Source organism: Motacilla alba, chromosome 15, assembly GCF_015832195.1.
Source record: "Motacilla alba alba isolate MOTALB_02 chromosome 15, Motacilla_alba_V1.0_pri, whole genome shotgun sequence".
Lineage (NCBI taxonomy): Eukaryota > Metazoa > Chordata > Aves > Passeriformes > Motacillidae > Motacilla > Motacilla alba.
Window position 1 is genome coordinate 8,535,460 of NC_052030.1, and position 21,875 is coordinate 8,557,334.

The 21,875-nt window shown below is 41.2% G+C and overlaps 1 protein-coding gene across 1 annotated transcript in view; it reads right to left on the bottom strand.

Annotated features, from left to right (window-relative positions):
* Window positions 1–21,875, bottom strand: part of ZNRF3 (zinc and ring finger 3) — a 66,635-nt gene that overhangs the window by 7,214 nt on the left and 37,546 nt on the right. The window contains exons 3-6 of the mRNA XM_038151944.1: window positions 6,667–6,741; window positions 3,268–3,399; window positions 2,233–2,343; window positions 1,139–1,306 (exon numbers count right to left, since the gene is read on the bottom strand). Coding sequence (XP_038007872.1) covers window positions 1,139–1,306; window positions 2,233–2,343; window positions 3,268–3,399; window positions 6,667–6,741 — 486 coding nt within the window. The remainder of the gene's footprint in view (window positions 1–1,138; window positions 1,307–2,232; window positions 2,344–3,267; window positions 3,400–6,666; window positions 6,742–21,875) is intronic.

Sequence of the window (21,875 nt, forward strand, 5' to 3'; positions counted from 1 at the left end):
CCATTCCATATCTTTTGTGAGGTGAGGTCAGAAGTACACAGTACTCAAAGTGAGAACATGACTAAACTTACACTGGTGGTGTAATGTTTTCTGTTCAGTTCTCTAGACTTTCCCATCTCATTTCTAGAATCTGATCTGCCTTTCTAACTGCCACAAAGCAGTTAAACTACCAGCAATTTGCTTTCACAAAGCTATCTAAAGCAACAAGATCTTGTTCCTGAATAGCAATGCTCAGCTCCCAACCCATCCCTGATACATGTGAAGCTCTTCCCTATGTCTATCACTTCAAGCTGAAGTTCATGCCTGAATTTCCTCTGCAGTCAGTTTGTACAGCCCTTCTGAAGTCCTTGTCTACCTTCATCCTTGCTACTCTGAATAATTTCCCATTAATTAATTTCATTAAACTTTCTATTTATACCTTACAGCACTCAAATATGCAACTGGTATTTTCTATTACCTTAAAAATTATGACTCTTTTATGACAAAATAAAATCTCTTCACATAATCTTTCTAATGGAAGTTGATAGCTGTGAATACTGACTGCCTCTATTTTATTTATTTTAAGGAGCCCATTTTCTATTTCACTCTTTTGGTGCTTCCTCTGGGTAGAACCATCATGGACATCAAGCCCTGACATCAATACAGCGACTGCAACTGAGGAGTCAAAAAACTGTTCCTGAATGTTTTGACCTCTCTTCCTTCTCCTCCTCTGGTTTCCCAGCAGTGCTGTGTACTTGACATTTTTAAGACAGGGTGCCATCAAATCTTGAAAGCAAAACCCTAAGGATATTCCTTACCTCCAACAGAGCTTACATGCATCATCACCTCAGTGCATGACTTGTCAAAAATACCCAGAGAACCAAGTGCTGAGGCAGCCCTGCCTTCTTTGTGACTTGTTCTTCAGAAATGCAAGAACAGTGAAGGTAGCAACTTGCAAATGGGATCCTTCACCTCTCACTCTGCAGCATGGGCAATTTAGAGCTGCAGGATGCAGCTGAGGCCACGCTGGCTGCTCAGTGCGATCAAACTGAGGAGCAGCACCACCTCAGCACAGAATGTCCCCAACAGCCAGCCACGTACCACAGCGCTAAAACCACCTACATTCCCAGCCCAGGTGAAGAAACCTTTCATCCTTTACCTCCCCATCAATGTACTTCTCCAAGCAGATGGCACAGTCAGAGGTGGAGCTGCTACTGAGTGTATCCAGTGCTCCACAGTTACTTTCTCGGTGTCCCTTACTTTTGGACTTAAACTTCCTGGTCTCCATTTTCTCCAGTGCCTGCACTGCAAGCCTGTTCATGGAATTCTACATGAGAAGAAACAAAAGGAAAAAAGAAAAGAAAAGAAAAAAGGAAAAAAAAAAAGCCAATGCTGCTGTGTAAGGGACTAGAGTGTAATAGCAGAGAAACACCACCATAACATATCTTACAGATCATGTCAGGCCCAAGTGATGTATAATTTCTCAAATTAAACAGAGAGAAGGCTAATTAGAATTCAGATCAGAAGCCTCATGGAAAACAATGAATGCCACATGCAGAAGTGAGAATGATAAACTACTCTGAATTAGAACTGGATGAAGGTGCTGACAAATGGGATACGCTGCAACTGCTCGATTGATGTGCAGCAACTATTCAAGCCAACGTATAAAACTTGGCCAGGGACTTCTTTTATATGTCAGTATTGATTGTAATGCCCCAATATGCTATTACCACCATATCACCTGGAGCAATACTTGAGAAAGGGACTAAAATGAAATATTATAAATTAGCTGTATCATTTCCTCCAGCAAGTATGTCACCTGGAATTTCTCCTAATCAAACTTTTTACCTTGAAAACACCTCCCATTTCAACAGATGTTACCCTATTGAAAAGATTTGTGATTTATTTTCGATCCTCTCCACAATACAGCAGCAAGAGTCTGGACTCATTTGGAAGTATACCAGTGCTACTGATAACCAGTGAGCAACCAGAAATGCTCTTTCGTCCCAGTGCCTACATGGATTGCTTCTGTAGTGTTTTCATTCCAGGATTTAACTGAACGACCATCATGGGTCAATGTAAATCTCCTTTAAAGATATTTCCAAGTTTTCCAAAGCCCTACACACAAGGATAAAACCACACAGCCACCAAGTAAGTCAGTGGCCTGCATTTCCAAAAGGTGCAAGCACATTTTAGGACAAAGTAAGAGAGGCTAACTTTCAGCATTCAGTGAATTCCCACTACTGCTCTTACCTGACTACGGCGCTGTTTCAGTTTGATCTTGACAAGAAGAATGAGGCAAACTAGAGACACAACCACAAAGAAGGCCAGGAAAATTCCCATATCAAAGTACTCCGTGGGTTGCTTAAAAATTAAAACAAAGGTATTATTTTTCCTTCCTTTAGATCATAGTCAAAGCTGTTGTTTCTTTCTCTTATAATTTCTCAGGGGCCATTGCTGAATGTACACAGTCAGAATGGCAGCAGTCAGGGTGCTCATTGTTCTGTTCATTAACTGGAGTCTGTGAGACACAACCTGTGTTTCCACTGTGTGCCACTGCAAGTGAATGGAATACACAGATTGCCAAGCATGAGATGTCAGTTTTACAGTCTCTGAACTGCAAAATCCAGGTTTTTTTAACTGAGTGAATCACACCAAAACTAATTTTTATAGCTTATTGGGTTGCTTATGCACATAAGTGACTGAAAATCGACATTTGATTTTTCAAAAAATGGCCCACTTCTCAAATACATTTCTCAACAGAAGGATTCCATTAAAACAAAAAACAAAAAAACAAAGTGGTAATTGGAACATTGATGACCTTTAGTTTTGTTCTTCTGTAAACTATATGTAGAGAGTGTTAGGGAAAAAAAAGTCTAGAAAACCTACTTTATATTACAATTACAAATATCAGATAATCTTGTAATTAATCTATGGTTAAAATACTACACAGAATTATTAGTTAACACAGGGCAAACCACCTTAAACACTGAACCGTCAGGAGTGTGCAATAACTAAGAAAAAGGAAAACTTCTACTGTGTGAATTTTTTAGCCATTTCTATACTCAAACGTATCCTTCTGAAAGACAGCAGATGCCACATTGTGGATTCCATACTTACACCAGGTCCAGCTGCTTGTCCACAGTGCTCAGTTTATTTTGGTCAACAGAATTTCCCATGTATGAATGCACATAGGGAGCATCAGAACATCTTCACCCCCAGTGCAGTGAGCAAGCCCTGCCTGCAGTACCAGCACTGACACCCAGAGAAAGGATCTGAAAGTCTCACCCGTGGGGGGCGATGCTGAATCCTGGCCCGTGCCACTTTCTGCTTGTTAACTATGTTCATTAGCTTGACAGCATCAGCACCTTTCACATACACCACTGGTCTCTTCAGAGGGTCCTCTGAGCCCTGGTTCAGCTAGAACAAAAAAAAAGTAGTCTGCTCAGAAGGTGTGTTTCAGGAAAATCACTTTCCCTCTGCACAATGCAGAGAACGGGTTAGGAGTATGAACATGGAATTGACTTCAAGCACCTTTGCTCTCTTCTAGCACAGACCTTTAGTTAAGTATCCCACAGAATTAAACCTAAATTAAACTTTTGACTTATGCTGCCTTTTTTTGTTTATGAACCAAAACTAAGATTAAGGACAAGCAAATGCTATTTCTGAACAGCCACTTTGACTTAGCTGCATCATGTATCAGTGCAGATATTAATACTGTAATGTCAAACCTCACAATGAGGAAGAATAAAAATCTGCATGTTCCAAAAAAATTGTCCCTGCTACATTTTATCAATCTTTCAATTTCAACATTATTCACATAGAAATTTCTTCAGCTTTCTGAACAATCTCATATTCCTGTCTGACAATCTCCTGTCTGTCAGGCTCTTTGTACCTAGCCAAGTTAAGTTACTAATTTCTGATGTTTAACTCTACAAACTCATTCAAAACTACTTGAGTTCTAGCAACGATGAAACCTACTGACTGCAGGATGGGAGGGCCTCAAAGACTGAAGCATTTGAGTAGACCACATAATTCACCCTGAAACTTCCTTCCAGGTCCAGCTATGTTTTGTCAAAAAGGCCAAATGATAGAATCAGAAAATAACATGTGTGGGAAGGCATGTCACGAGCCCAACCTCATGGTCAAGGCAGGGTCGACTATGACATCAAATCAGGCTGCTCACAGCTTTATCCAGTCAGATGTTGAAAACCTTCAAGTGTGGAGAATGTGCAACTTCTCTGGCCAACAAATGCAGAACAACAATCTGCTAAGTTATATACCAGAGAGAATAATAACTACACAAGAGAACTGTTCTGTTAAAAACCAGCACCAACACAATAAATTCATATAACTTATTCTGACTTACGAGCAAAATACGAGTGCAGAGGCTGATTGATAGGAAACAAGCAGTGCAAGCAGATTGAAATGGTACAGGGGAAAGGAATGAGATGACAGGAATGGGAGCAAACAGAACAAGAGTATCTGAGATTAACATATCTGCACTGTTGATAGCTACCTGTTAGTTCTGGCTAAACCATGTAGAAATTACCAGTTGACTGGTCCACCATCCTGATTAAAGGACTCTGCTTAAACTGACCAGATGATGAGAACAGATTTAATTGAGACTTTTTAAAAGTGATTCTTCCTAGTATTTGGCGGATTCTCTGACAACACTGATCAAATTACTTTTAAGGCAGGTGTCTTGTGATGAGCTCAAAACTAGCTGCAGTATCCAGGGATCCTATGTGTCTACAAGCCTTGCTGGCCTAGGCCCAAATCCAATCACTGTCCTTCCATTCCCAGACACATACTCTCTCATGATGTCTTGCTCAAGACAGAGTTCTCCCAGTTCCTCAGTCATTTTTGCACATTGTCAGACTCTTGCTAACCATGATGCTCTGGGCGCTGTTACTCCTCTTCAAATATGCAAAAGTAAAACTAAGAAACAAGTCAGACTTCAGAGAGCATTTCTAAAAATAGAAGTTGCATTCTTAATTTACAGCAGAAGATATCCAGATCAAGGGGAATAAAACCCACTTAGGCAAATTCCTTTTATTTGGCATCTACCAAATTATCTGAGGACAATTCTTCTGGTCAGGCCTGCCTCCAATTTCTGTTCATTGACTGGCAGGAGGGACTGCCTTTCATAATACTCCACTCCTCCTTTTCAAAGCAATCTCCCTTATTTGTTCTAGTGCTTGGTAACAAGCCTACAAGAGAAAACTTCCTAAACAGCTCCCCTCAGTGTCTTAGGATATTTCCATTTGAGCCAAAGATAGTCCAGATTACCTCGTGTCAGTTTTCCCTCCACTGTTATCGATCATTGTTTTCCACAATTCCATTACGAGTGCCAAAATGGTACTTATTTTAAAGACAAATTACTCAGCACCCCAATGTCAAAGGTTCTGAAGACTTTAAATGAGAATCAAAACCCATTAAAAACAGGCGTCCAGAGCAGCATGAGAACAGACCAACCCAGTGACTGTAACTTTTTGAGTATGAAAGCTACATCCAGTCATTCCTCTCCTGTTTGCCAGTGTTTCCACAGGCTACTGCTCTTTCATCTAACAGAGCCTACTTCCTGTGTCAGCTACTGCTCTAAGCCACTAACCTTCCTCCACTTTATTGGTACACCCAAAATATTCAAACATCCACTAGACTAGCTTCCCAGCTCTTGAGGACAGATGCACCCAGTTTATTATTTATAATCAAGCAGGAAAAGCTTTTGTTGTTAGAGGGAAAAGAGCAAGAGACAGCAACTCAGCTTCCCAAGTCCAGAGCAGGGTGGCTGAAAGTAACCAGAAGCTGGAACACAGAGTTAAAAAATAGAAAATGACAGATGACATCTTTGTAAAGAGATTTTTCCTGTGTAGAAAAGGGGAAAAAATATCCCTGTGAATATTTTCAAGATCAAGGCTGTAACTTCGATGCACATGCAGACCACAGTACTCAAAGCATCCACTGCACAGGATCTTCTGCATTCCTTTGCTCAACAGATGCTCATTTCAGAATTAGAGCCAGCTTCTTTAATGTAAACATTGATGATCTCTCGTTTCCCCCAAGAAATACAGGCTGCACTTAAAAACCTTCAGCTCCACTTTTTTCTGCTGTAACAGAAACGGCAGTTTTGTTTCAAGACAAAACAGAACTAAACCAAATGCAGACTATTTTTGTGCTTATGTCTCTTCACTGAAATAACCCAAAATTGGCTGAAGCATGCTAAAGCCTTTCATAGGGCTATTACCTCACCCACTTCAAATAAAAAGACGAAAGTTATAACAAGACTTGGAAAAAGAAGAAAAACCCTGCTTGTCCACAAAATACATAGGCAGAAATCATCAGCTGTAAATGAGAAAGAAATGGTTATAAGCTTTAAAAAGAAACTTGTTTAGAATCAGGTTTGTAAGTTGTTTCACAATCTCAAAAATAGCAGCTGTTCAACAACACTATTGATCACAGGCTGGACAGGCCAAACATCCTGTGTTTTGTACACAGAGCTGGGCAAAGAAAACCTCCTTGATTAGATAATGGGCCACAAAAAAATTTACCTCCATCCTCTTTCAAAACCGTAATCCCAGATCTGATTCTAGCAAAAGCTAGAAGGAAAATCTAACTCCCCAAAGTTTTCCCTTTCTACCAGGTTCCCAACACCTGCATTGCTTCCTGCCTGGCATTGCTGCATACCTGATCAATGGCATCTGGGTTTTCAGAAACATCAAAGATGACCGCTGTGGCTCCTCGCTGTACTGCTCGTTTTGCCTGCAATAAGAAAGACAGCATCCTCAGTCCCACCCCAAAAGATAACTTCTTAACTCAAAAATTACTCCCTCTCCTCACCTCCAGATGGAAAACTTAACATTTTGTGTTTCTGCATAGTTGAAACAAATAACAGGACAATTACAAACAGGAGTTCCTGAACCAGCATGGAATGTAGTTAAACTTCGCTAGAGCTTCTACAGTGTCTCTGTTCCTTCCTTCTCAAACTCCTCTTTCAACAACCTTTTAAAGGAATTCAAATGAGATTTAAACCCTCTAAAGACTTTAAGTAGAAGATTTTTTAAAAATTATATTATTTTCCCTCCATTTTATCCGGAAGTGCTATTAAAAACCATCTTCCCTATGACTTGGAGTGGATACAAGTTCACAAGTGTAAAAAATTAAGGTGGACAGGGTTCTTTATACTTTTTCAGTATCATTCTCACAAACCAGGATATCCCAATCTCAAAATGTGCCTCAGAGAATACTGCTTTTTCTGACCATCAGAGGTCAGAACTGTTGCATATGTTTTTTAAGCTGATCAGAGCTACCTAAGTGTACAGCTTTTCATCAAACCCAGTCCAAACCTGGAGTTACCAACTGCACAGAGAAGGCATTAGAAGATATTAAAATCCTCTGGGATAGAGAAAACAGTATTTTAACCACCAAGGCTAACACAGGGGTTTTATCCTGCTTTTGCCACTGTGTCTCTGTATGTACTGTTCAAATGTTGCTTAATGGCTCCACAAAGCTGACACTCCCAGGAACTTTTCAAAATCCTATTGCCTTTATGGACACAGAATATAAGAAACTACTTCTCCAAGCAATGACAGCTATTACCACCACAGTACAAAACAAGAAGGCACTGGCCCTCCACAGAGACTACCAGAACCTACACTGAGATATAAGAGAAACCAATAAAAGCAATAAATTACGAAACATTACTCAGCAGTTTCCTGGAAAAATGTCAGCCAATACAGAGAACTTAGTTTGAATACAGAAAGGTCACTTTCTTTGCTATATTCTCATATTTTATTTTAAATCGAAAAGGCCCATCAGACAGCACATGGGGGAAACCAACTCCCAAATTAGAGCTTTTTCTCAGCCCACCAGGTATTTATCCCCTTTGAAGTCGGCACACCTGGTTAATGACTAAGAACTGTTGGGGAGGAAGAGTTAAAAGGAATCTACCACCCATTCTCCTCTGCAGCAGCCCTGAGGTGAGGGCTCATCTAGCTTTCCCTAGAAGGCTCCCCTCACAGACACGCACTGCTTATAGAACTGTTCAGGCTATTTAGATTGGTTCTTCAGGATGATCAGTCAACAAGCAAGGCCCCTTGATCTCTGAAGAGATTTTTAAAGCGATTTTGCAGATCAGCGCTGATAAAAACTCTTTAATTGGATGCATACACTGAACGAGCAGCAAGTTTTCACCAACAGGTGTTAAAGAGAGGAAAAGCACCGAGTAGAAAACATCGCGCTGCGGAGGTTCATGGCAAATGGGGGTGAGTCGTGTGACCATCCTGCCAAATGCGGGGCTCGTTTCACCGTGCCCTGCCAGGATCGTTTCACCGGGGCCAAGCGAGGCTCGTTTCACCGTGCCCTGCCAGGCTCGTTTCACCGGGGCCAAGCGAGGCTCGTTTCACCGTGCCCTGCCAGGATCGTTTCACCGGGGCCAAGCGAGGCTCGTTTCACCAGGGCCAAGCGAGGCTCGTTCCACCGTGCCCCGCGAGGCTCCGGCCGCCTTCCCCCGCGGCCCTGAGGGAGCAGCGGCCGCGCACAGCGCCCCCCTGCGGCCGCAGCGCCCCCGCGCCGGAAGCGCCGCCTGTCCCCGGCCATGGAGGGGAGAGGAAGGGGCCGGGACCGCGAGGAGAGAACGGGGAAACGCGGGGAGTTATTCCTTGTGGGGTTTAAATCCTGATACCCAGGGAAAGGCGCTCCTGCCTGGAAGTTCGCTCCTGCCAAACTTCCTCTGCTGGAGGCGCTGACCACTGCTGCACAAGGTGCTACAGAGGCGCTCCCGCCGGCCCGAGCGGCGCAGGGCAGAGCCCGGCAGCCACGGCCCGCGGCGGGAGCTGGGCGCTGCCCTCCCCGGCGGGCCCGGGGCTCCGGCCCCGCGGCTCGGGGGCCGCCCGACGGGCCAGGTTCCGCTGGCCGGAGATCAGAGCGCGGCTGCCTCGCCTGCCCCGCCTCCAGCTCGGCCGTAAAACCGGGCAGTGCGGAGGGCGGGAGAGCAGGGCGAGCGGCGGGGAGCGCTTCTGCTCGCCGGGCGCTCCCCTCCCGCCCTCAGGCCCAGGTGGCGGCCGGAGCGCACCGGTGAGCGGGGCTCCCGGGCAGCCTGAAACACCTGCCGGGCACCGCCGGAGCTTCTGCATGCCCGAAAATGCCACAGGATAGGTCAAAACGTCTTTGAAAGTACCCTGTCCACTCCTCAGTAATCAGGGCAGCTCAAAATAACACAGCAATGTTAAGTCCCACTTAAAATAATGCCAGTCTGTAATAGGCACGTGATTTTTTTCTTTTTGGGCTAGCCAGCATTTAGACTCCCTCAAATCATTTTTCTAAGCAAAGTGACCAAACCTACATCAAAAATAAACACAGGCTGGATGAGGGGGAAAAATAAGCTCATACTTTCCCATTTATAACACTTGTGGCAAACAATCAGACATTTCCACAATTCAATTCCCATTCATTTGCCAGGCCTATTTCTTTCTGTGATTGTCTTCTGTGGCTTAAAACAAATGACTATCACTACGTATCAATATTCTTCTCCTTTTGTAAAGAGTAATAGAAAACAAAAAAAAGGTAATCGCACTTCTCATAATTCAAGTGATCACTTTGTTCATAGCGGCAACAACCTCCCAGTCCATCTCTGTGTTCAGAATCTAGAGTTTATGCTACTACAGAACAATGGACGTTACAATAAAATGCACATTAAATACTGTCTCAGATTAAAATCTGGCAGAATTTACTAGACCTTGTAATCTATGTAGGATAAGAGGAAATGCACCTGACAGAAGCACAAGAAAAATACCTCTCCACATCTCCAGGCCTGAGGAATTTTAAGTTATTACCTCAAAGAACACCAGAAAGATTTTAAGAGCTCTGCACTACCTCCCTGTGGGCCAGGCAAATACAATAAGGAAGTAACAACTTCCTTGATGAGGCAAACTTTCATCCCAAGGGACCAAATAATTATTAAACAGGTGCACTGTTCCTCTTGTTCATTCAAGCCAGGTAGGACAGCAACAATCAAAACAGTAAGTTCAGCTCCTTCCTGGCATCTTGAAGGACTTTGCATGCTTGCACATATGAACATGGCAAGCCTCCTCTCCCCTCTGCTTTCTAGTATGGTTTCAGTCCAATTATTGTTTCAGTTAGAATGCAACAGTGGAGAAACCATCATAAGAAAAGCTGCTTAACAAGGTTCCCCTTTAAGAGAAAAATCATACCAACAACATCAGCCTTTATTCATTACATTTAGTTCTTTGCCAGAAGAATTCCCTGAAAGTATCCAGTAGTATTTGCACCTGAGGACATGACACTTTAATCTAATGGATTTCAGAGAGTGAATAAATTACAGATGAGAGGAAGACCGAGGCTTAAACCATAGGTGGGGAGATCAAAGTTCATTAAGCACTGCAAGCTCTGCCATTTACATCAACATAGTAATGCATTACACATCTATTAAGAGAGTACCTTTTGTTGAAAATGGCTATTGGCAGAGCCAGATTACTACTTGTAAATAAACTTTTTAAAGTTAGCATCCTGGATAATACTGATGGACTGAAGGGAGAAGAGTATACTTTAAAAGTACTGGCTGCATGTATAAGCCATAAATGTATTCTGGTGATATAAAATTATGTTCTCACAGATATTTTTACATTAAAAATTTCCAATCTCTCTTCCTGGATTTGTTCACCCAACTGTAAGTATTATCTTCTTGGAACTTAGTACACTCTAGTTAACAAACATTAATTATAATTATGGTATGTGCTACATGAGCAGGTTGGTTTATTCCCTGGGTTAAGAAACTCATGCAGCTGGGGAAGAGGAGGTTGGGCAATGGTTTAAGGAATAACCAGTACAAATGCCAGTAAACTCCTTTTAGCAAAGTATTCCATTGGGTGTCAGCATTATTAGCTGGCCCTCCAAAATGAGGACACAGTACACACAGAACAATCCTATGGATCCCAAAAGCAAAATGCTGCTAGAAGTAGGGGTAACAGCACAGCTCCAATGGCTTTTTCCTACTGCCATTCCTTTTTTCAGTATGTCTTGGTTTTTGGGGCAGAAAATATGGTACTACTCTAAATCAGTGCAGAGACTGTTGAACAGAGTAGTCAATAAAATTGATTTGTATGTCCTTATTTAACTGACAACTGACCCAGCCTGAATTTTCTCTGTCAGTTTTTGAGGGCTTTTCCCCCCTCAGTTTCTCTATGAACTAATAATTATTGAACTTGAGGCGTATTTTCTGGATATTGCCAGCCCATCAGATCCAAGAGTCTATGTCAGATCTCTCTACATGGTGGAGTCAGTGGCCATTAATCTGGCAAAAGAGTGGGATTATGCAAGCAGTGTTAAGTGGAATGTTTTTCATAGCTGATTCTATCATCAGCTGTCTTCTGGTGCTTTGAAATAAGAGAAGTCAGCCTCTCACGCAGTGTACTGGTAACACACGAGCAACACTCAGTGGCATGCAACTTCCAAACTCTGTGACTCCAAGAAACAAGATTTTCAATGAAAAGCTGCAGTGTCTTGTTTTACTGCTCTGGAAAAGCAGGTCAAGGATTTTGACGATTTTGACTGCTAGGGTATACAGCTGAAGGAATGAGGTTTTCATCTGCAATATTTCACCAAAATAAATTATGGATATAGCAACTCAGTGGTCTTGGTCTTCTCTTGAGCAGACTCAAAAGTAACAAAGTCTGTTCCAATATCAACTGATTTGCACCTGTTTCCTCCATATCAAGGTCAAGTGAGACCACAAAGATATAGACTTTTATTAAATATTTATTTATTTTATTAAATAATTAAATTTTATTAAATATTTATTTATTTATTTAATTAAATATTATGGAGATATGATACAGAATATGCTGTACCAGGTTCTAGAATATTGGCTTTTCTAGCAGAGGTTTGCTGTAGATGTGTGGTTAAACTATGGCACTTCTGCAGCCTTGTCTTCATTTGATTTTTTTTTTTTAATATATTAGCAAAGGACAACTTTGGTGCTGAAACAAGCATTAGGAGCCTGCCTTATTAGGGTTTAACTTCCTGCAGTTTTGAGAAAACCTCAGTTAAGTCTGGACAAACCCAGGAAGTCCTAATGATGAGGAGACCACTGGTTCTTACATAAATGCATGATGAATCTGCAGGTTGTGACAAGGAGATGTTGCCATTGCCAGTTTGCCATTCTAGTCAGCTGAACGGTATTCTGACCCTGATGCTCTCAAAGCCCTAAACTTCTTCAGGGGAGAGGAATACCTTAAACAACCCTATTAAAACAAGCAGTGGGTATGAACTGCATCCCCATTCTATCCATGGCAGCAGTAGATTTTCAGAAATGGCATCACATGAAGCCTGGCAATACCATCCAAACCTGCTCATCATTAAGAACCCTACATAAAACCCACAGCACTGTGCAAATACACCTTTTCTTTGCAACCGTGAAAATGCAAAAACCTGTTTCTCTCAGAGCTACACAAAATACGGACAACAACATCTGAACAATCCAGGCCTCTCTCTTTTCTCCCCCAACACTGCTATCAGGCTCAATCAATCACAAAAAAATACCTTGTCCCTTGAACCAACACTGCAGCTAGCAAGCCAGGCCACAGGCCAATTCTGCAGGGCAGAGGAGGAAGGAGAAAAGGACAGCCATCTACTTTGCAAACAGCAGAAGTTACAAATTAACCAACTGATGCTTCAGACCTGTTAATGTACAATTCCCTGGTAATTCCAGAAACTCAGTTAAGCCAAGCATAAACAGGATGCCATTTCAAACCTTTTCTGAGATAATGAAAAAGGAACTTTCTTCTGTCTGAATATTTCTGTCTGAAAACAAAGGCAGAATATCAAAACAAGACAGTCAAATCCCCATGTATCACACCAGCATAAAACCCCTTCCTGACTGGCATACTCAAATTCTCTGGCACCTTGAGATATGTTTTATACACATGCCCTATATTACACAGCATTACAACAGTTGCTTACCAATTAAGAAGTATAGAAAGTGTGAAGCAGCATTTTAAAATTTAAAAGCATAATCACAACTTAAAACCAACGTATATTTTGGTGAAGAAAAAAAAATGAACCTTAAAAAGCTATGCACTTGCAGTTTTAAATAAACTATCACCTCATGCCATACATAATCACATCAACAATATACAGACACACCAGTGTGATTCATACCACTCAGCACTGAGAGGCTCTCAGATGGTTAAAATGGGGAACAAGAAAACTAAAGTGTCTCTCTTTTCTGGGGTTAAAAACACTGTTACCAGTTCTGAGTCTAGACTGAGTAAAAACAGCAAGAAAAGGACATTTCTTTAATCCTGAACACAGCAAAGCCTGCTGGCTGCACATCTCTTTAAGATCCATTTCAGAGTCATGGGACTGCAGTCCCAAAGGCTGACCTCTGCTATCACCATTCTGCAGGCCAGCAGCCTTGTTGCTATGACAAGGCACAGTCACAGAGAGAAGGGTGAGCACTGGAAGAGATCAAAGGAGGGGACTGGGGTCTTGAACTAGATTACATATTCACAGAGAACCTAGCACACTCAGCAAGAACTGGGTGGCTGCATTCACAACTGATGGTTAACCCTTCAAGCTTTTCCCAGAACTTCTGTATACAGTTACCTTTGAAATATAATGGTCACAGGCTGAGGATTATTTAGGAATTATGTACTAAGCATGTACTATCATATGCTGTAAAACACCACTACAGCCAATCCAGATAATTCTTAACCTTTTCAGAGAGGGTGTACTGACAGTAGATGGATAGAAACAACAAACTAGACCTAAGATAATTGTGTAAACATACATGCAAGCATGTTGTGGTGCTGAGAAAATAAAAAACAGAGATATAAGAAAGCATTGGAGGAGTTGTAAATTAAAGAAACTATTAATGCAGACCACTACAAAAAGACATCCCTACAGTACCCAAGCTGTTTACAAAGAATGTACTGAAGCTCCTCCTATAGCCTTGTGCTCTGACTTCAGAATTATAAACTGGTATTTATGTACATTAAAAGGGAAAACAAATTATAAGAATTGTCTTGTATTTAGAATAAGAAGTGGCAAAACTTTGAAAACTTGTTAATAAGAATTCCACCTAACCTCAGTCAGTTTAATGGGGAATGCTTACTATCATCTGTCTTGCTTAGCCTCACCCTCAGGAAGCTGACCTTCATCAACAGGTTGGTATCTACTGTGAACAAGGACATTTTAGAGATAACACAATAATCTGAGATGATGAAACAGTAAATCCATATCTCAATAGCGACAGCAAATGCAGTGCTCTTTGCAGGGTTATTAAGTGCCTGCATGCAATCCCTAACAGTATGTTCAGATAGACACGATATATACCAAGGTGAGTTGAGAAGAAGCAAAGGTATTTTCACTTCCACACATATCAAAGTGCTGCAGTCCAATGCCCTGGAGGTTCTGTCCTCTTTGGCAGGGATGAGCATCTGCATCCAAGACTACAGAAAGGCACGTAAACCCTAGTAAGGGACTTCAGTCTTTCTGAATGAACAAAAAATCATGTAGGCTTCAGTAGGATACTGCTGATTCTGTGAGATCCTCCCTCTCTACAACTAAAATCAGCTTGGGTAATAAGTTGAATAGTAAAAATCTGCATGGTGGGCCAGTATTCCAGTTTAGGTAGCAACTTTCCATGTTCATGACTGGCTAATATAGGATGATATGGCCCTTCTTCCAAACAGTTATCCTTGGTTTTGGATTAGTTTAGCTTCAAGGTCCCAGACTGTGGTGGGCCCTTGTTGTTAGTTTGTTGACTCTGTAAAAACAAAAAAAAAAATTTAAAAAATGAAAAAAAAAGATGAAAAGAAGGGGAAAACAAAAATGAAAAAGGTGGAGGATTTTTGTTACAAAGGGAAACTGGAAACTTCTCTCCACGCAAGCAGAGACATGGCTGTATTGCAGAGGCCTCGGGGCAAGGATTAAAGAAAAACAAAATAGAAACCCTTCCATCTCTAATTAGGGTCTTCATTTGCCAAAGAGCCATTCCACAGCGGGAGGAATTACATTCAAGCCGTTGCTTGGATAACGTCTCCCAGCAGGTTGGCTCCTCAGAACAGGCTACTCCGAGCCAACAATTTCTGGTTACTTGGAGGCAAGCAGCCTGCATATTGTTTTAACTGGCCTGGCTTTTACAGCCAGTTTTGCTGAAGAACAATCTTCTATTCAGAATGCAGAGATAAAAGCTTCACTTGTTTTGAATTTGTCGCCAGTTTCTTTATCCCTTTCTTTTTTTAAACATGGGAATTATAGGTTCTGGAGATTGCATTATTTCCCTTGTAGACTTCAATGTTTTTCTCCCTCTAGCCACTTGATTCTTTGCCAGTGAAGGCTGCTGTCTGGAGTCCAGCCATTCATCAGCCCCTACCTCATCATTAACACTGTGGTGCTGGCGGTCACAGCTCATTGCTGGCGACAGGAAATCCTAACTTGCAAGAGGTTAACCACAGCCCATAAACAGTCAGACTGGCTCATTAGACCCTTACACTCAGCTGAAGCGACCCTCTGGGAGTTTCAACACCATCCATGGACCTCAAGTCTATGGATTCTGATCTGTTTGCAAATGCCTCTCCCCCCCCTCACCCATTTAAAAGCTCCCTATTTGGATCCTCAGGGCTAAGGTCCATCTTTCTTCCTATCTCAAAGGGACCAAGTTATTTGAGCATTTTGAAAAAATACATGTCTGTGATGTGTTCTCTTGGCTTACCAATTGAACAAACCACCAATGGGCCAAGAACTGAGACATTAATGCACTAGAATACATACATTCTTGTGATATTTTTAATGGTCTCTGTGAGAGCTTCATATGCCTACTGAACAGTTCTAAGGCCACAGCAATGCAAATACCAATAATGTATAATTAATCTGTATAACCTAATTCATGTCACAAATATGTCCAACTTCAATGTTCAAAAACTAACCTGCTAGAATTTTAAGTAGCTCAGTCAGTACTCCCTACACTGACTAAAAAGCACTTCCTACTCATTTTGAGTTCACAGTATGATCACTTGTTTCATTTGGAGTCATTTCCTTGAACTCAGTACAAATGTTAAATCATCATGTTATCCAAAACCGCACCTCTAGATATCACCTGGTCATCAAAAAGATAAAATGTGTGGAGCAGAAAAACATGTTCTGGCAAATTATCTCAAAGCAGTAGGATACGAAGCACAATTTGTGTAATTTTTTTTCTCTTTCCTTCCTTTCAGTCTTGTGAAAATATCATTGCAAAACATTCCCACTTTATGTCTGCAATTTCTCAGGATCCAGCTTTTTACCACTGTCGATTGTATCTGCCCAATTTTTATTCTGAATATTGGAGTCCCTCTGATGCAGCTCTGGTTACATTCCGAAGTTCTCCAATTTCTTTCAAAGCCTTCTGTCTCCTACTGCACCAAAATTAGGCATGTCACTCATCTGTGAAGTCCTAAATAATTCCAGTCCCTGCCTCCATATCTGCTCCTTATTTTCTTCCCTTTCTGGTCCATTTATCTGATTCTGCTTGCCAGGCTTCTTTTGTGCTCATTTCTATACTCCAACACAGCAGCACTTACTTGCTCGCTCATTTTTCTGTTTCAAACTCCTGCCACTATGCATTTCTCCTGTTAGAGAAATAGGTAGATTCTGCATGTAAAACAAAACAACTCTCAATGTTTGAAAAGCTTACAAGGCACATAGAATAATGAGGGTCCAAAAAGTCAAGAGACATGAAGCATTTACATATTATTATTATTTGTAAGTGCAGCATGCCTTAAATAATTCTTCCCTAGTCTTTACTCAGCCCTTGACTTCCATTAGTTTCACTGCGAGATCTGACTGAGCTGAACTCCAGTAACACATGTAGTGCAACAACAGCTGCTTCTTTAGCTTAAGGCAGAAGCAGCTGTGTTCCATAGTTGGTTAGAAAGGAGTGAAGATGGTGCTGGGGACTGCTAAGGACTCAACTCTAAAAGTGGACTTTTATTTAAAGTAATCAATCCAACAATGGCAAATCTAAGGAGTGCCCAGAGGGAGAAACACGAGAGAGGGCTTTGTTCATGAATAGCTGATGCTTTTCCTAACTGTGCAGGCAACATGGAAAGAAAGTTAGAAAAATAATACAGTAGCAGATTGCTGGCACTAGTTACCAATGGAAAGAGCTCAGCACTAGCCATGAATGAAAACCTGACAGAGCCACTTCTTCTGAACTGCATAACCTGATTCAGCCCTTGTTTGGCCCTTCCTTTGAGCTCTCTCCTCTTTGGCTTCGAGCCAGTTCTTTTCTTTCCTTCTGCATCTTTCACCACACAATCCATACACAAACCTTTCCTCTCCCCGCATTTCAACTGGCTTGCTTGTCAGTTCTCTTTCCTGGGCTCAACCTCTCCCTTCTCTCCTCAAAGGGACTGCAGAAAGTAGAGTGGAAAGCAGAGATGGAATGAGAGGATGTAAGGAGGGAATACACGAGAAAGGAACTTACAAACTCAACTCAGTTACAATGATGTTGCACTGCTGTTTCATGCAGTGGCCACATGTTCTAACACTCTTAGGTTGCAGCCTTTCTTCCTTTTTTCTTTCCCATTCAAATCCCCTTCTTCATCTGTTAAAACAGCCTTGCTGGAGTATGGTCTGTGGGGGGTGAAGAGGCAAGGAGATGGGAGCAGAAATGCACTGAGCTTTTGGCAAAAGCATTTTGTTCTATGTGATTTTTTTTTTCCTTCTTCTTGTCTTTTTCTGTGTGCCATTAAGAAAAGCCATCTTCCTGGAAAAAAACATGTATTATCCCTTCTTCTGATCTCATCTATGCTAGAGTTTTGTTGGAACTCTAGAAATCACTGTGTCTATATGGTGCAGAGGTCTAATCACACTGCTAGCACCAATAAAGTAAGAAAAAATTAATGTCAAAACATAAATTACATCCAAAGTAGTTCCACAGATAACAGTATCACTTCAAGATATCATTTAAAAAGATGTTGTTTAAAATGGATGCAAACATTTCAGGTGTCTTGGACATTATAAATTATGCTGAAGTGGGGAATAACAAGAAACAATCATATTACAATACTCATGTTCTTTGGTGCTTTGAGAAAATTATAATTTTCTCTTCCTCGATATATTCTTTAGAACAAACACAGTAAAAGACAAACACAAACATGACAGGGATTACAATTATACATATTATATTGTTACAATTATATATACAATGTTTTTTCACTAATTTTAGGTAGTGCTAAGACAACAAACCTTGGAAATAAAAAAAATTGATGCAAAGTTATTGAAGGCTCTTAAAGAACATGACTGATTCAGAAAGTCTGAATCCTTAACACTAGCCAGGATGCTATTTTTCCCCATTAAAACTTATATTCATTTTTCAGTACAGAACAATGGGGTTGATAAAAACAACAGTTTTTATTTTGATCAGGGCTCTGGCATGGTTGACATTGCAATATAGATCTGACAGCTGGTGCACAGCCAAAGGAGTCTAGTCTCATTCAAAGAGCTTTCTTCCACTTCATAACAACTTCCTTCTTAGCACAGAATGCCTGGGAGTTCAAAACAACCAATACTGAGTTTATACTGCCAAAAAACCTTTCTCAGTCTGTAGTCTGACATCCATTTATGCCCACACTGCCATCACAAATAGCAGACCCTACCTCCTCTTACTTGTTCCTACCTCCACTGGACTCTACACTGTCAGCACGAACCTTCAGGTGAAACAAACAAACCAACCAGCTTAAAAATCCCTCATACTATTATTTTCATCCATATGGATTAAATTTTGCCACTCATTTTTGAGACTACTGCCTCAAAACGAACTACAAATGCTTTTTGGATGCTGTTTGCAAAGAAGAAACACAGGCTAACAAACAGAAGGTAGAAAAGACCTCCAAATTGTGGAATAAATACCATAAAAAGGATGTCAACTACTTCAAAGGATAGAAGTTTTCCTGAAGTGACAATATTTCCTACTGCAAGCAGCACAGGACTCAGCACAGGGTGCCTTACTGCAGCTGTCACTACCAGTCGAAAGTATCTGAACAAGCAAAGTTTTGGAAACACTGACCAATGGTTTTAGGCATGTCTCTCATTAATTTTAGATCTTAATCTATGGCATAGTTCAGTCCTAATTTCTGAACAAGTTTAGCATGGAAGAGTGTTTGCCTAAATTCAATATGCATTTCTACAACTGAACTGAATCCATTTCTACAGGAAATTATCCAAACTATATAAAACTATTAATGCTATAAAGAAACAAAAATTATACTTATGCTGTCAGCAACCAATTTGAACATATAACTGATTGCTTAATTTAGGCTATTAATATAAAGGTGTAAGGTGCTTTTGTTTAATTTGCTTTTTTTTATTAGTTTTAGTAACTCTGAAAGAAAAAGATTAAACTGGACTTCTCACAGGCCTTCTTGTTTCTCAAGTCTTAGAACAGACCCCTCTTTATTCAGGAACTAAACTACCAGCATAGACCCATAAATTCTCATTTGATTACCTTACAAGAATTTTTAAACTAAATTGTTAGACAAAAGGTTAGGAATCACAGTTCAACTGTTAAGTGCATTTTTCAAGTTAGGATGATTTTTGCCCCAGCCTAACTAGTATAATAATAATGATGACATGGTAAAGCAAGAGATTCTTCTAGCTAGTACTTGGATAAATTTCTGTAAATAAGCTCTTAGAAAAGAAGTGAATGGGTTTTGGAAGCACTGCAAGGAATTTCCTCATATTACAGATTTCTTTCATCTGAACAAAACAGGAAGCTGTAGTAGCAGGGACATCCTGTCTTTGTTAGGTTACACTCAGATGCACATCCTCAAATACATATATCCTATTAATACAGAAGAAGAGCAGTCCCTGGAAGAGAAAGAAGAAAGAAATCCTTTCTTGTGGACTTTCAATCCTGCAGAAAGGGAACAAGTGCTACTTTTTTAAACAAATCTTCAGCATTTTCTCACTATCCTGTACTGAAATAAAAAAACAATGGTATTGCTGAATTGTATTTCAGAGTTTTGACAGATGTAATTTGCTTTGGAAATTACTGGGGTGGGGGAAGAACAGGGGTCTGCATATTGGAGAGTACAGGACACGTGCAGGTCTAGTGGATCACAGAATCCCAGAGCGGTCTGGGCTGGAAGGGACCCTAAAGAACACCCAGTTCCACTCCCCAGCCCTGCCAGGATGCAGGCAGGCAATCAGTATTGCAGGCAACCCTGCTTCTCCCTTCCTCCAGCACAGAGCCACTGCTGGAGCAGTGAAGGAGCCTCATTGTGCTGTGTGCAGAGGGAAGGCAGGAATTCCAGGAGGGGAAAGGTTCCCTTTGAAGCACATGGCACGAAGAGCTTCCCAGTGACCATGGCAACAGCTCAGTGGGTTCCCAGCCTGAGAACCAAGTTACTACAGCCCTGCCTCAAAAACAAAAAAAGTCTGAAAGAAGGAGAGAGGGGGAGGTGGGGTTGGGGGTGTGGGGGAGAGAAGCTGAAGCAAAATTAGCCTGGCAGAAACTGAGCGGCTCCCTGGTAGGCAAATCCAGCCAATAATGCTGCTCGGGTTCACGGGGTTTCCTTTTCATTTCCAAAAGCTTTCTTCTTCCTCTGTCATTCCCCTTCTAGGCCTATTCAGGAGCTCATAAGATCAGTAAAACCCAGGCCTTTGCTTTGCCTGCATGCAGCACGGCCTCAAACAGGGCTGCACTGTGATCAAAGGTAATGGTAAAACACAGCTGCCACACACACTCCTTGCCTCAACCAAGGCCCAGTTTCCACGGGCACTCTTAACAGCAGAGACATGTTTTTAAACACTTTCATTTCCATTACATCATATAAAGAAGGACAAGCAATGACTAAGAAGGATGAGCGATTATAAAATCAATACAAATTACAAATCAATATGAAAATTACAAAATCGATACGAAAATGGACACAATAAATTCTGTGTAGCTACCTGTGGATGAACTAGAACTTCTAAAGACACAGGCCAAAGTTTTACTTTAAAAAAAACCAAACAAAAACACCACCCCTAAATCAAAAAAGACCTTGAAAATCAAAACCAACAATAAGAATAAAGCCATACAAAACTTTTTACCAGATTAATGTGTCATGCAATTTACCTCCACAGCTTTTAACTAGTCTACATTCTGCTTCACCATATTCCAAACTTTCAACAATGTCACCCCTGTGATGGTCCACCTTGGGGGCAAGTTAAATCAAACCTAATGAGGAACAAACTGTAGGTTTGCACTCCTTGATTTCTTCCTCCTTTTCTATGTGGAAAAAATTCCAATTCCTTTCCCTCCCCCACTTTCCTTTCTTTTCCTTCTCCTACTCCCTTCCTTTTCTTTTTCCTTTTCCTTCTATTTTTCCTCCTCTCCCACCCTCCTTTCCTTTCCTCTCCCATTCCTTTCCCTTTCACATCTTCTTTTAACTCAGCTGCCAAATCCTAAAAATAACCAGAAGAAGACACATACACACATGCAGCAGGTTTGATATTTACCCAGGCAAAATAGTTTACTGGCCACACTGAATGCTCACATAGCAATTTCTGTACCAAACTGCATGGAAACTGAACTTTTCAGAGACCCAGACAATCACAGCACAACTTACTCTCTCTGCTAAGATAACCAGGCTGACTGAACTGACAGACCTGAAAGAAGCTCAGGGCTGATGCTCCTGCTGCTACCTGCACTCAACAATATTCCAAGAATTCTGAGAAGTCCTTCTAAATCAGGACATAGCTTGAGCAGAGTGAGAACTGAGCAGAAGGAGAGGAGGAACTATAGCAGAGAGCATGAAATAGGGAAGAAATATTTCAGGAAGAGAAGAACAAGTAGAGAAAATCCAGAACAATGAAATGCAGTGCAGTATTGACCAGAACCTACGGCAGAC